Source organism: Marmota flaviventris, chromosome 9, assembly GCF_047511675.1.
Source record: "Marmota flaviventris isolate mMarFla1 chromosome 9, mMarFla1.hap1, whole genome shotgun sequence".
NCBI lineage: Eukaryota > Metazoa > Chordata > Mammalia > Rodentia > Sciuridae > Marmota > Marmota flaviventris.
In genome coordinates, this window is record NC_092506.1 from 20,324,042 (window position 1) to 20,341,701 (window position 17,660).

Here is a 17,660-nt window from a genome sequence, read left to right on the forward strand (position 1 = left end):
GCCGAAAACTAAAAAATAAATATTAAAATTCTCTCTCTCTCCTTAAAAAAAGAAAAATGATAGCTTATTTTTTTAAAAATTAAATAAATAAATAAACAAACATAGAGAGCAGGCCTGCAGTGGCCTGCCTTCACTGATGGGGTTAAGCATAAGGGTCTGGCAAGAGGTCAGAGACTCTCCTGCCTGAAACCCAGACAGTGGCCTGGACACCCTGACAATGAGGCAGGTCTGGGTGTAGCTGCCCAGGTGGAAGAAGACCTGGGAACTGGTTAGCACCACTGGGATCATGACAAGAGCTCTGGGACCCTCCTTCTTCTGAGCTCATGTCAAAGAAGAGGCAGGGGAGAGGGCGGCAGGAGGCTAATGCAGGAGCCAACCTGGCTTTGTCTGGCTGTGTTACCACAGCAAGTTACTCAATCACAGTGCTGGCTTTCTCTCTCTCTCTCTCTCTCTGATACTGGGGATTGAACTTGACTAGTGAGCCCCATCCCCAGCCCTATTTTGTATTTAATTTAGAGACAGGGTCTCACTGAGTTGCTTAGCTCCTTGCTTTTGCTGAGGCTGGCTTTGAACTCATGATCCTCCTGCCTCAGACTCCCTAGCCGCTGAGATTACCGGTGTGTGCACTGCGCCTGCTGGCTCTTTTGTAAACTGGCATAAGACGACCTACCTTTTAGGGCTGGTGGTTCATGTTAAAGTACTTTAAAAACACCTGGCAGGGGGTGTGGGTGTTGCTCAGTGGCAGAGCCCTTGTCTTGCATGCATTAGGCACTGGGTCATCCCCAGCACCACAGAAAAAAGAAAACTCAGAAAGCCCCAATAAATGTTCATAATAGTACTTATTAGCCCAACTGTTATGTAGAACTGTTAAGATTTAATAAAAAATAATAATAGTAATTATTATTATTCCTATATTGTCGCCGAGCATGGCTTTCTGTTTAATGCAAATCAAGGGCAGCTATTCCTAGGGTCCCTAGTTTCTATAGAAAGGAGAGTCCCACCTCAGACCATGAGACCTTGGGATTTAGTGGTGTAGGACGGCCCGAGTTTGTGGCTTGCACGCGGTACTCTTCTGAGGCAGGAAATAGGAAATGCCCTAAGCAGAGATGTGGCAATTACGGTCAGAGAACAGCTACAGGAGGAAAGGAGCTCTCTGAGGGAAGCGTAAGAACACTGACCCCTGGGACTGCTGTGCTCCTCTGCCCCTGCCCCACGGGCATTTGTTGGCCACTGTAGAGCTGAACAGAGGGGCTGCTGGAGCAGCCTATGGGGACAGCAGGAGCAGAGTGGGCGTAAGGAAGTGCTGCTGAGAACGTGCAAAGAAAGGGAGCTACGCTCAAGCAAAGTCTAGGTGCCGGCTGCTAGGTGCCGTGCCAATCACACATGTGACCAAGTGAAAACAACAATCTAAAAACCTCCCTTTCCTGTTACAGGGAAGATGGGAAGCACAGGTGGGTGGAGTGACAGGAAGAATGTTCTAGGCCTGTGGTCAGGGATGACCATCAATGAGGATGGGAGGCCAAGGGATGAGCTGTGTGGGGAAGGAGTTTCCATACCAAGTCTTCAGCCATGGATTGTGCCCCGATATCTATGGAGAGGCTGCTCAGCTGAGGGGGGTTCTGAAATTCACGATAGAAGGTCCCCAAGTCCATCGGAAGAATGTCATCTTTAGAAAAAGCTGGTTTCTTAAAAAATAAGACAATCACTTTAGCTTTCCTTGGGCCACAAAGGATAATCACAGAGGAAATTTACCCTTTTAGAAATAACCAAAGAAACGTTCTTCCAGGCTCATCTTAGGAAGCAGAATCTCTAAACCGTATTCTTATGGGCTGCTAACTTATAACCCTGGGGATGACCCTCCTCTCAGGGCCATGACCTCTTCCTGCTCACTCCATTCTTAAGTAAAGGGCCATCCATTCAGGCATGAGCCAGACCCGAGCTGACACCACTGCAAAACCCTCGTTTAGGGTTGACTTTCATTATGAATTTCAACCAGAGACTTGGAACACAATGGTTTGCGATTCATAGGCCTCCAAATGTCTCCCAAGACAGGGTGTCAGGGCAGGGCCCCAAAACCCTTCGTTCTATCTGCAGCGGCCTATGTTGTCTCTGTAAGGGAACAGATGCTTCTGGGTTTATTTTCCCTGGGACAGCAAAGGTCAAGGGAGGTGAGGGCAACTTACGAAGTCAATCATAACGAAGTCATCGTGGGCATTGCCACTGCTGCCCCCGCTGGAGCCATCCGAGTGCAGGCTGCCATGGAGAGGAGACACAGGCTCTGGGGACTCTGGAGGATTCACCTGGTTCAGAATAAGGCAGAGTCAGGGCTATTCTGTGAACTGGACGCATGTCCCTCCTAATATCTGAGGAGCTGGTTAGGCAGTGAGTGCTGGCTACGAATTCATAAGCCAAGGGGCATGGCTTAAGGCCTGTGGAGGACGCAGTGACTGTGGCCTCTGAGGGATGACTACTGCGACATCTACTGGAAACTGGTAGTCACCAGTGGGCTCACCATAGGATCAGTATCCTCCAGCTCCAAATTCTTGGGAGCAAACATGGCAAAGGGTATGTCCAGACTTGTCAGAGTCACCTAAAGAAACACAGGAGAAAGGCATTCGTTCCTGTCCTCCCCCCAGCTCCTGGGCTTCCTTCCTTACAGGCTGCCAGAAAGTCTGCACATCTAGGCTGCCCACACTGCTCTCCCAGGTTCCCTGTCCCCCATCACATGGGCCCACAGCATAAATAAAGACTGGGTTCCCAAGGACCCTGGGAATTCAGCTGAGGAAGCCTGAGCCACAGGACCACAGGAAGAAAGTGCTTTGCTGCCCCCCTCCCCCAAGGAGGAACTTCCTGTTTTATGTGAAGTCTGAGGTGACAGCACAGCACACTGTCTGGGAACTAAGTGGTATCTTGTCTCTTTCCTGTGAGAGACTTAAGAGCCTCAGATGAGAGAGAGAGAGAGAGAGAGAGAGAGAGAGAGAGTGAGTGTTTGTGTGTGTGTGTGTTGATACTGGGGGCTGAATCCAGGGGCACTTTACCATTTAGCCCTTTTATTTTTTGAGACAGGGTCTTGCTAAGTTGCTAAGGGCCTTGCTAAATTATAGAAGCTGGCCTCCAATTTGCGATCCTCCTGCCTTAGCCTCCCAAGTTGCTGGGATTACAGGCATGCACCACCATGCCCAGCTAGAACAATAATTCTTAACTTTTTCTGGAAAGGGGTCACAAGTTGTAAATCCTCTACACAGAAAAACTTAAATACACACACACTTTTGCAAACAATGTAAGTAATTCCACAAAATACTGCCCACAGGGCCTCACTCTAAGGATCCAGACATTCTCACAGTGGCAGTGGCAGAAGGATCACCTGGTTGATGGGTTTGTTGACAAAAGCCCCCACTTTCCGGACAAAGATGGTCTCTAGGACATCGTGGGGAGAGGCCCGTCCCTCGCTGCTATTGGACACGGTTTCAGTATCCTCACTAGAGAAGAAAGTGAAGTTGGTGCTCATTCTTAAGCCACAGCAGAACGAGACAGGTCCCCTAAGCCCACCCTCCTGGGGGGCTGCAGCCTGGGCAGGAGTTGGCACCTCAGCCTGTTCATGTGGACACAACACTACATGGTCTGGCTACTGCTGCTGTCCCCCTGCCTCATGAGCTGTACTTCCTAAACAACTAAAATTTATACATAATTGAGTAAAGCTTACATAAAGCTTTACATAAATTTGATCTGAAATCCCAATGACAAGCATCAGTTACCTTGCACACAGTGACCATCAACCAGGCAAGCCACTCTCAAAAACCACCAAGATTTCTTTTTAATTTTATATATATTTAGTTGTGGATGAACCTTTATTTATTTATTTTTATGTGGTGCTGAGAATCGAACCCAGTGCCTCACACGTGCTAGGCAAGCGCACTACCATTGAGCCACAACCCCAGCCCAACCACCGTGATGTTATTACTAACCAATTACATAGCCAGACCCCAAATTTTAGCTTCTTCATTTTTTGCATCTTATTTTTGTTGTTATTAAATCTAAAAATACCTAAAACTTTATAGTTTACAGCACTTCAAGCCCTGCCTCACAAGGGATGCTGCTCACAAGAGTCCCACATTTGAGGCCTTAGCCAGCTAGAGCTCTCTCCACTCTTGATGGCTAGGGCCGGATTCTCTGTGCTCCCTACCACGTATCTGCCCCTCTCTTCACCCTCGACCATCCCTCCATTACTGAAACATTTAATTCAACTACTCCTGTGGCTCCCAATCCCCCAAAGCCCTCTGGACTGATGCTGGGTCCTGGATCCCAGGGGGACTCTAAACAATAGAAACAGGGCCTAGACAGTGGCTGCCAGACCAACAGTCGCAGCGTTTTGAGTGGCAGGGGACAAGAAAGGTCTTTTGGACAAAAGTAGGGTCTTAAGGAAGGCAGGAGGACAGTGGCAGGTGGCCTCTGAGCCCCAAGGACTGGCCCTGAGGAAGGGTTCTAAGCTCTGAGGACCTGCACCCAACAGCTCCCCCAGGGTCCTCTGTCTATAGCTGCTCTTGGCCATGCCCCAGGAGCTGAGGACCAGAAAACTGGAGAATAAGGTGACAAGCAGATCTCCTCTATCATCCCACAGGAGGATGAGGGGGAAAAAAGTAAGTTTGAAAAGCCAGGAAGGAGTCAATTATTTTTCCTGACAAACGTCACAAAAAATAATCTTCCCAAACAATTCCCCGCCCACTACACCACTGTGGGAATGAAGAAAAATATACCAGGAATTTCAACGATGAGAAAGTTCATGGAGGATGTGGTGGGGCAATGCAATCTCATTATCTCCAGGGCCTTCCAAATCAAGGGCAGGCGGGGCAGGGCCGCTCCAAGGGCAGCTTCCCGGGAGAGCTCCGAGGGTACTGGGGAGCCATGGCCCGGGAGAGGAGTAGCCTGTGCCCCAGTGTAGGGCAAGCTAAGAGATTTTAGGCCAATCCCTTGGTCCTGACGTTCTGTCATCATTTTACTTTTTCTCTTTTTCCTCAGTGCTGGGGTATGGAACCCAGGACTCACATGTGCCAGGCAGGCATTCTGCCACCGAGCCACACCCCAGCCCTCTCTTCCTCATAAAAGAAGCGACAGTGGCATTTTTGCAGGGTTGAAATATAAGAACTTTCACTTCCTACCTAATCCTTGTCTTCACGGTTTTAATCTCATCAAATGTGTCACTTTGGTATTCAGAAAAGACAGAAGATTTAATTTCTTTTTTTAAATAAAGGATCTCCATGAGGCTCTAAAGCAGCAGAAAACGATCGATCCCCCTGTGATGGCAGATGCAGCGTGGTGCCATGATGGCAGGCCGTGGTGAGCACCTGTTCCATCCTGAGCAAACGCTGGCAATGCCAAAAGAATGAATGTTGGGGGGAGGAAAAAAACACCCGACCACCTCTCTACAGGATGAGGGTGACCAGAACCAAGCTCCCGCTATTTTCTTTTTCTTTTTTTTCTTCATGAGCTGCCATGCCCAGCCTATTAGAGCTTTTTTTTCCCCTTAAAGACCTTTATTTTATTTATTTATATGCGGTGCTGAGAATCAAACCCAGTGCTTCACATGTTCTAGGCAAGCGCTTAGCCACTGAGCCACATCTCAGCCCTTGGTATAATGACTTTGGACAAGTGTGTCAAAACCACACTGTAGAAAATGACTATACTATTTTTTTTAATATATATGTATTTTTAGCTGTAGGTGAACACAATACCTTTATTTTATTTTTATGAGTTGCTGAGGATCGATCCCAGTGCCTCACGTGTGCCAGGCGAGCGCTCTACCACCAGCCCCAGCCCCAGCCCCAGCCCGTTCCTGCTATTTTCTAGTCAGTAGCAAAGCCCTGGGCCAGTCTCCTTACATACCAACTTCATGCCAAGATTCTTATCTGAGAAATTCAAGGATTTCCATTTGGGGCACAAATGCCATGCCCAAGTCTGTGTGTATCAGGGCATGCAGGCCCTTGGCTGGCCTTAGCAGCGGCAGAACCATGCCAGGGACTCACCTGCTGGAAGGTGTGGCAGCACAGTGGGCCACATCTGCAGGAGTGTGGATCGCCAGTTTCTCCTGGTCGGCCTGGGCACCATGGACTGGCTGGTTGGGAGCAAGGGGCACCCCACCTTCCTTCCCAGGAACCATTAGCTTTGGGGGAAAATAGAAAGAGACAGTGAACTTTGGCAGTGTCGGGCATGAGTGAACAGCGCACCCTAACTTAGTGGTGTCTGCTTTTGGGCTTTCCCATCTCCAGATCTGTAACCAGGTAGACAGGCACCCAAGGATCTTTATCCTTGCTGGGACTTGGCTACTGGAAGACATGCATGGTAATGACTACAGAGAAAGAAGGAAAGAGAGAGGGAAGGAACCTGGGAAAGTTGTCTTTCTGTTCTGGAGTCTAAGAGGTTCCCTTCTCTCAGAGTCTTTCAGCCCTCCAGTTACCAAAGAGCTCTGCTTCCAAACCCTCAGTTCAATGTTTTCGCTGTAAGAGTTCCTCCACTGCCCCGGGAAGGAAACACAGCCCTGGGGAGCCCACGGTCCACCCAGCTTTTAAGATACCTGGTGAGGGTGTTGAGCATTTAAGCCAGCAGCGAACACTACTGGATAAGCCAGGTCAGCTGATCCAAGGCCCAGGACAGCAGGCTGATAGGAAAGGCGAGAGCTTGAGAGCTGAGCAAGAGAAAAACAGAGGGGCAGAGGAGAGGCAGGAGAAACAGGCGCCCTAGAGCGTGAGCAATGACCGGGCTCAGCAGGGGGAAGGAATGGTCCCAGCCACATGGGCACCTGCAGGCCTGGTGCAGTGTGGGTTAAGGACAGATAGGCGTTTTTAGACCACTTTTTAGGTAAGAAAATTCAGAGGCTTGTATAAACTGAGATTGGGATCCCTGGCTCTGGAGCCTCCTGAAGACCTCCAATGAGCTCCTGGCTCTCCTTTCCCAAGTGCTCAGCTAACTGCTTCCGTCCCAGCCTGGCACATCTGTGGGGTGCAACCCAGAGCAAAACTTGCAGCCAAAGGCATCAGTTTTTCCAAAGTCACTCTATTTTCTCCTTTGTCCTTAAGGTCCCTTTGAAACAGAAGGCCATCTTCTCTAATAACACCCTCCATTACCCCTGGGTATGGGAAGGTTCCTATTTTTATTGAAAAAAATACCAGTCTTGAATTGTTTATTTGGAATTTGATATAAATAACTCCGTGTATTTTTCACACAACAGAAGGAGGTGGGGCAAATGAAAATCCCTATTTTGGGCTGCTGGGCTGTGGCTGTGTCCTGTTAAAATCAATTACCAAGACTCAAAAGAATCCCACAGACCAGTGAGGGAAACGTTTAAGGAACTACACACTGTACTGTATTTGCACTTTTCAAATAGAAAGAAGCCATCTGGTCATAACCCCTTCTTCCCATTATGAACTCACTTGATGGGAAAAGGCCAGTCCTGCCATGGGGACCCTCAGAGTGTCCGTCACCACAGGAGTAGGGGTCTGAAAATGTGCCTTTGTGACAGTAAACACACACTGTGCACAGACACACACAGAGACAGGAGAAACAAGAGAAGAAAAAAGAAAAGGGACTTGAGAAAGAAGTGGAAACACCTCTGGAGGGGGAGGCGGTGAGAGGCTGGAGGGATGGAGGGACTCAGGACTGCACTAGAACGCTCTGGCTTCCCAAAGCGACAACCTCAAGGGTCCCTAGAAAGAACGCTTTCCCCAGGGTGCACCCTGCGTGCCTGTCTCCCTGACAGGAGTGAAGCTGACTCAAACAGCTGACTCGGCCAAACAGAGAAACCTGAACCAAGCATTAGTCTTTGTTAGTCAGAAAAAGGTGGGAGGAAGCCAGAGAACAATTCTAATAGGAAGGGCCTGAGAGGAGGTGCAAAGGGAGCAGATGGACAAGGATGCTGGGCGTGTAATGTCACACTGGCAGCCGTTTTCAAGGAACCACAGTCTTCAGGGATGGGTTCAAACAGCAGACATTTGTTGGCCAGAATTTCTCCCCGCCCCAATACCAGGAAGTGAACCCAGAAGAATTCTACCACTGAGCCACACCCCACCCTACTTTTTAATTTGAGACAAGCTACCGCTAAATTGCTGAGGTTGGCCTCCAACTTGAAATCCTCTTGCCTCAGCCTCCTGAGTTGCTGGGATGCAGCTGTTTGCCACCACACCTGGATAATTGGCTAGAACTTCAAAAACCTCAGGTGTATACTTTCCTATGTTGTCCTGGGGAAGATGAGGAGGTATGCAGAGGTAGGTGTGTGTGTGTGTGTGTGTGTGTGCGCGCGCACACATGTGCACGCCTGTAGTCCCTGACAGTGTGGGACAACTTGATAGAGTAAAAAGTAAAAGTCAGGGCCCTCTCAAAACTCTTAGGACTTCAAAGCTATTTAGGGTATAATGATTATTTGGGGTCTTGCTGCTCCATCTTCAAATCTGTCCAACTAGCTAATCAATGCTTAGAATGAGATGGAGGACTTTAGGACACAGTAGCAGGTTCTGAATGACAACTATTTAATGCCTAAAGTCCATGCCCAGGTAACACAATGATCCTTATTTTACTGGAAAAATAAACACCACATTAACATGTATTTATTAGACTCAAGCAAAAGTTCTAATAAAAGTTTTAAAACAATGAAAATACCTGGATTAAACCAAGGAATTAACTATTGAAAATTAATTAATTAATTGATGTTATCAAGGATTGAACCCAGGGGCACTTAACAACTGAGCCACATTCCTAGACCTTTTTATTTTATTTTAATTTTTTTGGTACCAGGGATTGAACCTAGAGGGGTTTTACCACTGGGCCACATCCCAGCCCTTTCTATATTATTTTTCTAATTTTTTTTTATAAACACGCAGTATCTTTATTTATTTTTATGTGGTGCTGAGGGCCGAACCCAGTGTCTCACACATACAAGGAAGGAGCTTTACCACTGAGCTCCAGCCCCATCCCCCTTTTTATTTTATATTGAGACAGGGTCTAAATTGCTTAGGGTCTCATTAAATTGCTGAGGCTGGCCCCAAACTTCTGATCCTCCTGCTTCAGCCTCCCAAGTCTTTGGGATTACAGACGTGCACATGGCACCCAACAGGAATTAACTATCAACAGGAATGAAGAAAATTCACAGTAACTCATTTTTTTCTGTATCATCCATTCAAAATAAGTATTTCTGCACCAAACTGTACCAACCTTGATTAGAGGTACTCGGGGGTCACTGAGAAGTGCACATCATTGATAAAACAATGACAAGACACCATCAGTCGCAAATATCGTAAAAAAGGCAGCCTCTTTTTACACAGGTCAACAAACAACTTGTAGGATCACATTTCCAGTGGATCAAAGAAAGTGGTGTGTTATGTCCAGAATCACTCTCTCTCATATCCCCTGACTCATAACTTTATTTACTGTTCATGAATCTGTCAGTTATAAAACAAAATTAGACTGTTTAAGGTGACATACCCATATTCTTATCAGCTACTCCCAGCTGGGCATGGTGGCACATGCCTCAGTTCACAAGTCTGAGGCAAAAAGATCGAAAGTTTGAAGCTGGCCTTAGCAATGTAGCAAGGCTGTACGCAAACTAGTTTTATACTATATCTATCTCAAAATAAAAAGCAAAAGGGCTGGGGATACAGCTCAGTTGGTAGAGTGCTTGCCTCAAAATAAAAAGCAAAAAAGGGCTAAGGATGTGGCTCAGTGGCTAAGCACCCCGGGTTCAATCCCTGGTACCAAAAATCATCATCATCATCATCATTCATCATCATCTACTCCCATGAATGCCCTGATTAGATCATGTATGCCAGATAAGAACATGTATGTTTCTCTGTTTGTGTCAACTTTGCTCATCAGGAAGCAAACCATCAGCCCCTCCATGGCCAGAATAATGCTGACACTCCTGCCCCACATAGACTTATAGGAAAGGAATCATTCCTACGCCCAAAACCAAACTATCTTGACCACTTTAGAAATCTTTTACTTTCTGGTGCTAGGGATTGGACCCATGGCTTTGTGAAAGTTAAGCACATGCTTTACTACTGAGCTACACCTCTAGCCCTAGAGCAAAAATCTTTCAGTAAAAATAAGAGTGACCCATGAATTCTGCAGTGTCATTCCCAGACATTAAATCATATTTCTGAAATAGCTGAGAACCACAAGTTTAATCTAGTTTCTCCCAAACAACCCAGGATGGGAGAAATTTTTAAATATTCATAATTAAAATAATACAGAAAACAAAAGTTTTATGGAGAGCTAATTAATGTAGCGCTACTAAATAAGAAGGTGAAAGGGGATAATCTGGGGCTAAAGGAACGTAGAAATGGGTAGGGCTAGAACAAACTAGTTAATGTAAGAGTCACAAAAGAAGAAGATCATGGAGATGATGGGCAAGGAGTACAGGAAGCTGGAGGCAATGAGGAGGAAGTTGGGGTGGAAGGGAAGAAATGTTCCCTGAAATTCAGTCCACTGGTTAAAAACTACTTCGTGGCCAATGTCATCTCAGCCCCTTATCCATGCAGGACTGAAGAGATGCTTCCCTGGGGTAAGCTGACAATGTCATTTCAAGCCAGTGTTTCACTGAAACTGGGTTTGTCCCTGAAGATTGACTCCAGTGGAAAATTTAATGGTTAGAATGTTTGGGAAAAGAATACAGACAGGCAGATAATCTGTCAAGTATTAAGAAAAGCTACATTACTGCTTTCTTACTGGCATTTTATACTAAGTAATTATTGGACTGCTTCCATTATTAGAAACCACTTAAAAAGAGCAATAGCCTACTAAATTAACAAGTGTAGGCTGGAGTATCTCTCTGGTGTCTGAAGGCACTTGGAATTCAGTGACTGATTTTCTAGGGAATTTGAAGACCTTACCAGGAAGGGAAAGGATGTGTAATACTGTGGGTTAAGAATGGTTACAGGTGAGAAACACTGCAATACTATGTGCTGCATAACACGGTCACTCCTCAAAATAACCCCCTTGAACAATCGCGAGCACCACAAAAAGGGACTGTTACTAAATTTGGATACCATTCCATAAGGTGTGCGGACACATACAAACTCACGCACCAAGTAACCACCACCAGCCCAGAGCCTGTTTCCCCCTACCTGGGATGGAGGGGAGGTGGAAAAAGAGGTCGTACACACTTCTTGAGAGTCTTCCACTGATGGGTATGTCACTCCAGCATCCTCCCCAGCAGTTCTAAAGTGAGGAGAGAAGAGAGAATGTATTCTGTGGTGGTGATGGCAGTCAATGTCAGAAAGTAGAGAAAGAGTAGTTAAATAAGGATGGGAGTTGTTATTAGAACTTTTTCAGGTAGAGTCCATAATACCAGATGACGACATGAAGACAATTTTAATTTTTCCAGGATATTCCATGAATTACTGACTTATTTTATTTATTTGTTTGTTTGTTTGTTTGTGTATGTGGTACTGGGGATTGAACCCAGGGCCTGGCTCATGCTAGGCAAGTGCTCTCCCACTGATTCACATCCCCAGCCCTTTTTATTTGATTTTGATACAGGGTCTTACTAAGTTGCCCAGGCTGGCCTGGAACTTGAGATACTCCTGCCTCAGCCTCCTGGGTAGCGGGGATTGCAGGTATGCAACCACCACACCCCAAAAATGAATGGCATTCTTGCATTCTCCAAGTAACTTGTGACATATAGAGAAAAGTCATATCATTACCATCAAGATCCAAAATGTCCAATAATTTTCTGGGACACTCTACATATCCCAAGTCACAGTGTACCTAACAGACAGCAGAAAGGGAAACTAGCTCCTTGATTTCTGTCCATGAGGCAAGTGGCTGCTTTCACCTAGCTGCAGTTTGGGAAAGCACCTTTCACATTCCTCACCTGTAATTGCAGGGGTGCATGGGAGAGGAGCTGGAATAGGGACGGTCCACAAAGTGATCAATGATAATCCCCATGATAGGTGGGGTCCTCTCAAATTGCCTGTAATGCAATATGCAAATTGCAGTATTTGTTAGAATGTCTTCCCAGACCCTTGAAGTCCTTAGAGGGCCCCTCACTTCATATCTATTGGCTGATACTGGCCTTAAGTATTGCAATCTCTAAATATAAACCACAACCTCTATGTTCTGTATAAGTTGAGTCTGGGACATTCAAATTCTCCAATTTGACAACTGTGAGCACACTCTTGGCTTGATTTTATTCTTCTGAAGGGGATGCTTTCAGCAACAGCAAGCTGACCTGTAGGCTTAGCCTTGCAGTTTTGGGAATGGTAGGAGGCTTAACCTCCCTGGGATGGTTCTTTTGGATTCTGATGCTTCTCTCACCTGGTGGACATGAATGCCAAGTTAATTCTGTAAGCACAAGAAAGAGTGATGGTGCCCACAGGGGTGCCCACTGTCCCAACACGAACGGTCTGGAAGCCTAGGAAAAGAGAGAAGTGATTAGCTTTTGTCCAGAGAATGCCAATAGGGACCCTAGTTTGTCTTTCCCTAATTATTCAGCCTGTTGTACAGTCTCTAGAATTATTCACTTAGCATCTTGGGTGCAACAACCTCACTCTCTTGTGTGTGTTTGGATATGTGTGTGTGTGTTATGTGTGTTTATTCCCCCTACCAATTTATCCAATTTTGACCCCATATTGGCAAAGGAAAAAGCAGTCTATTCTCAGGTAAAACTACCTTTAAAGAAATAAAAAATACTGAGTTTCAGGTGCTTTTGGGAAAATTATTAGGTCCTCCCTAGGAGCTGCGTAGACTACTTACTGCCTTCCTATCTTTGCTTTACTTGTATGACATGTATGGAGATGAAGGGCCATGTATTATAACAGATAGCAACCAAGCCCATCTTTGAAGTTAGAAACACTCTTAACACTACAAATGTTTCCCGACCATGATACACACCTTCTCCTAAGCCATTCAGTTGGACTTCCCCAAAATATATCCTGTAGGGAAGAAAGAAAAAGAAATGTTACCTGATTCTTTACTCTCAGGACCTCTTTGGTCAAAACAACAGGAAACCAAATAAATCAAATAGAGTATATATATATATATATATATATATATATATATATATATATATATATATATATGGAGATTGCTGGTTAAGAAATGAATAATATTTAAGTAGAAACTGCTATTTATGTTTTTTCTCTATGTCCCTGAGATGTTTTAAAAGTATAACTACTAGGGGAATGGGGTGGTGGTTCAGTGGTAGAGTGCCTGCCTTACGTATGCAAGACACTGGGTTCAATTCTCAGCACCATATTCAAATAAATAAAATAAAGGTCCATTCACAATATATATATATATATATATATATATATATTTTTTTTTTTTTTTTTTTTTTTTTAAAGTATACCTACTAGGAAATAAAGTATATAAATAGAGTTGACAAACAGATGATACTGCTACGAGAAGGTCCTAGGTTTTGACAAGTAGCTTTCAATTACAGGCCACTCTACTTGCTTGTCATGAGCCATTCAAAAGTAAATGGGTGGCTCAGCGGTAGAATGCTCACCTAACACATGTGGGGTGCTGGGTTCGATCCTCAGCACCACATACAAACAAAGATGTTGTGTCCGCCAAAAACTAAAAAATAAATATTAAAAAATTCTTTCTCTCTCTCTCTCTGTAAAAAAATAAAAAATAAATAAAATAAAATAAAAAATCGGTTAAAACCATAGAAAATCTTGTCCACCATACAATAATTAACTAGTAAGACTGTTCCGAAAAATTAAAAATATAAGAATTATTGTTTTGGGGTGTATTTCAGTGGTAAAGCACTTGCTTAGCATGTGTGAGGTCCTGGGCTTCAGTACTACCAAAAAAGAAAAGAACCACCTTGGGCTAGGCACAAGGTGGTACATGATTATATTTCCAGCTCCTCAGGAGGCTGAGGGAGGAGGATCAGCCTGGGCATCTTGGCAACACCCTGTCCCAAAATTTAAAAGTTGAAATACAAAGGCAGGGGAGGTAGCTCAGTGGTAAAGCAACTGCAAGGGCCTGAGTTCAATCCCCAGTACTACAAAGACAATAGACAAAACAAATAACACCCCTTACTCCCTCCATCCTATTACACAAATTCTAAAATTCAGCTCTACATATGTAATCTGAAAGCTAAACCAATGGCTCAACACTAATACAAAGGAAAGAGTCCTGGGTGATTCTGGAGCTCTGGCTTTCCCTGTTTGCTCACATTTTTCTATATAGCCTCATATCCTCCACTCCAGTCTTTTGGACAATCTGAATATGGCTCTCATGCCTTGCTAGCTGTTATACATCCATCTGGGATGATTATTCTCCCTCACTTCTACCAGCTGAATTTTCTTTGCCTCATAGTTCACCATGAATGCCAGCTTCCTCCATGAGGCCTGTCCTCTTTCTCCCCCCAACATCAATCTTTCTCTTCCTCTGTGTTCTCCTAGTACTTTCCCCAATACTGCAATGCAGTTTGCAAATACTGGTTTTTAATTATAAAAATACATATCAAACTTTCCCCATTTGATTAGAAACACGAGTGCAAGGCCAATACAGTTGCATAATGCCAGGACTAAAATGGCCCTCGATGCAGTGTGGAGGTGAAATCCTGCAAGGAAAATACCATAGCATTACTTCCATAGACAACTAGTTTGAACACTTCAGTTAAATTAGCAGCTCCTTAGACCACATGTCTGAAGTCAGCTCTGGAATCAAGGCGGCTGTGGCATCTTCCCAGGAGAGCCTAGCCTGTTTTTCAGTCTTCAGCTTCTTTCCCAGCTTTGAGGCAAAATGATGACTATGCAGAAACAAAAGGGCAGTGAATCTGGTGTTTCTGGAACACTGAGGTTCTTAAGGAAGGCTGAAGAGTGATCACACAGAAGTTACACTATCAATAATCCAACCAACCACCTTCTCCAAATCAGGATGAGCTTCCATGCTGCTTACCTGTACAATATGACATACTCATGCCCTTGTTTTCGGGAGAGTCTGTAAGCGGGTGTCACCCTAGTTATAGCAAGAAGGGACTTCAGCAGCAGTGACAGCCTGTTGTACACTGTGTAGGAAACTTTGATTTCTTTATCACACCTGAGGAGCACACAGACATTTATTAAATGCTGGAACCGTGCCAATTCATTATGAAACATGTTCTTCACTAAAGGTCTGATTTGAGTTCTTGATCAGCAGATTGTCTAAGTCAGCCAGGTTGACTTTCTTTAATATGAGACACAGCAGATGAGCACCAAAAAATACTTTATATGTTTTTTCTAGTTTGGAAGCGGCTATCTAAGAAATAAAGCAGCACACTTGAGCTGTCTAACTATACAAAAAAAATATGAAGAAGTCAGTCTGGCGCTAAAATTTTGGACCATAACATGGCAACTGAACTGCCTTCTGTTAAAAATAATAATAATGATGCCCCTGCCACACATGCTTATCACTGAGATTTTTCTTTTGATGGGTTGATATTTCCTCAAGACTTCCTGTATACACTTCTTGAAAACTGAAGCCTCAGGCAGGAGGTAAACTAATTTGCCTTAAAAGAAAGAAATCGGGGGAAGGAGATAACATGCATTTCCAATCCATGACCAGCACAGTGTATGAAAGAGCAGTGCAGGGAGACCTTCCTGGACAACTGCCACACAGAAAATGGACAAAACAGAGCAGTCATGTTCCACGAGCTCGCGAGGGATTTAATCAGAGAACTTGCTGTACTCTGGGAAAACAAAAAATCCTTTTCAGTTTCTCTGCTGCTCCCTTCTCTGTGGTGTGTGAGGCTCTCTGAACTGACACTTCCTCTGAAGGTCATCTCTGTGCCTAGGCTGGAAGCCAAGCATGAAGCAAATTGTAGCAAAGACCCATTGGCTCTGCTCAGTGGTCAAAATGGGCCCCGTGCCTCTGAACACAAAGGCCTGCTTTCACATGATGTCATCATCTGCTCTATTCTCAGCTATCAGCCGCGGATCCTGAGACAGAGTACTTACTTTTCATTCATTTCAAGACACCAAATTTCCAGCTCCATGGAATCTCCCTGTGGATGGGACAATTAAAAAACATTTCAGTTTTTAAAAAATTATCTCATTTTTAAATTATAAAGCACAACATAGCCCAATAAAAATATTGGAAGGTAGACAGAAGCAAAAAGGAAAATAAAAACAAATGTCAACCTATGTAACCAGTTGCTTTTCTAAAAAGTTGGATCACATTTATGTATACTATTTTTTTTTAAATTTAGTCATAGTTGGACATAATAACTTTATTTTTATTTATTTATTTTTTATGAGGTACTGAGGATCAAACCCAGTGCCTCACATGTGCTAGGCAAGGGCTCCACCACTGAGCCATAACCCCAGCCCTATACACACTATTTTATCACTTGTATTTTTTTTTGGGGGGGGGGGGGTACTGGGCATTAAACTCAGTACCAGTCCTGAGCTACCATCCCAGCCCCATTTATTTATTTTTTTTATTTTCAGACAGGGTCTTACTAAAATGCTGAGGCTGGTCTCAAATTTGCCATCATCCTGCTCAGCTTCATCCTGCCTCACTCTCCTGGGTTATCAGGAGAGTGCTACTACCCTTAGTTAAGACTTTTGATGTATTTCCAAACCACCCTTCAGAAAAACTAACACACAGCGTGTTGACACACCCCTGTAGTCCCAGCAACTGAGGAGGCTTGGGCAAGAGGATCACAAGTTTGAGGCCAGCCTCAGCAATTTAGCGAAGCCCTAACTAACTTGGTGACATCTTATCTCAAAATAAAAGTAAAAAGGGCTGGGAATGTGACTTGGTGGTTAAGTGCCCCTGGGTTCAATCCTGGTACCAAAAGTAAGGGAAAAAAAAGTTCTTAGGGCTGGGGTAGCAGCCCAGTGTTAGAATATTTGATTATCATACCTAAGGCCCTGTGTTCAGTCCCCAGTACCCCCCCCCACCACAAATCTTGAAAGCTGACTACATGCTGTCCCAGACACTATGCTTGGTCCTGAGGACACAAGTAATTATTTATATTCTGCCTCATTTCATAAAAATCTCAAAAACATAAGGATATATGAATGGCATAGCTATTGATCTTAAGAATAAGAGTGGTTAGAACATGAGCAACAGGAACATGTGTTGATTCCTATTATATGTCAAGGGAAACAGTTTAAAACTAAGGATTCAATGAAAAAAAATATTATAGCCCTGCAAGACTGTGAAGTGCAGTGTTACTTTGGTGGTGTTTATGAGGGCAGGGTTAAGTAAACTAGCAAAATTCGCTCAGCTGGGAACTAAACTTATCTATGAACAGCTCCAAACTCCATTTGCCTTTTATTATATCATAAAGCTTCATAATCTACTAGTGGAAATACATTAATAAACATGCTAGAATAGCCAGGCAAGATGACGCATGCCTATAATTCTAGCAAGTAGGAAGGCTGAGGCAGGAGGATCGCAACTTGGCAAAACTCTGTCTCAAAAAGAGCTGGGGATGTGGCTCTGTGGTAGAGCACTTGCCTCACGTGCATGAGGCCCTGGGTTCAATCCCCAGCACCACCAAACAAACAAAAGCAAAAAACACTCATGAAAACGATATTTGCCTCAATCCTATAATGGATTAGGGTGAACAAAGACAATTTTTTAAAAATATTTATTTTTTTAGTTGTAGTTGGACACAATATCTTTATTTTATTTATTTTTATGTAGTGCTGAGATCGAACCCAGGGCCTCAC

At 44.4% G+C, this 17,660-nt stretch overlaps 1 protein-coding gene and 1 non-coding gene across 9 annotated transcripts in view; one reads left to right on the top strand and one right to left on the bottom strand.

The window, feature by feature from the left end:
- Atg13 (autophagy related 13) overlaps positions 1 to 17,660 on the bottom strand; it is a 48,928-nt gene that overhangs the window by 3,235 nt on the left and 28,033 nt on the right. For 4 of the 8 annotated variants that reach the window (XM_071616246.1, XM_071616243.1, XM_071616245.1 and 1 more), the window contains 13 exons: positions 15,936 to 15,982; positions 14,899 to 15,039; positions 12,877 to 12,917; positions 12,301 to 12,397; positions 11,858 to 11,956; positions 11,109 to 11,202; positions 7,425 to 7,523; positions 6,569 to 6,679; positions 6,021 to 6,157; positions 3,365 to 3,479; positions 2,513 to 2,590; positions 2,184 to 2,300; positions 1,557 to 1,685 (listed from right to left, as the gene is read on the bottom strand). In XM_071616246.1, coding sequence (XP_071472347.1) covers positions 1,557 to 1,685; positions 2,184 to 2,300; positions 2,513 to 2,590; positions 3,365 to 3,479; positions 6,021 to 6,157; positions 6,569 to 6,679; positions 7,425 to 7,523; positions 11,109 to 11,202; positions 11,858 to 11,956; positions 12,301 to 12,397; positions 12,877 to 12,917; positions 14,899 to 15,039; positions 15,936 to 15,982 — 1,305 coding nt within the window. The remainder of the gene's footprint in view (positions 1 to 1,556; positions 1,686 to 2,183; positions 2,301 to 2,512; positions 2,591 to 3,364; positions 3,480 to 6,020; positions 6,158 to 6,568; positions 6,680 to 7,424; positions 7,524 to 11,108; positions 11,203 to 11,857; positions 11,957 to 12,300; positions 12,398 to 12,876; positions 12,918 to 14,898; positions 15,040 to 15,935; positions 15,983 to 17,660) is intronic. The other 4 variants (XM_071616248.1, XM_071616249.1, XM_027936396.2 and 1 more) reach the window with 4 other exon arrangements.
- Trnav-cac (transfer RNA valine (anticodon CAC)) lies at positions 17,416 to 17,487 on the top strand. The gene has a single exon. It is a non-coding gene; the product is annotated as a tRNA-Val (tRNA).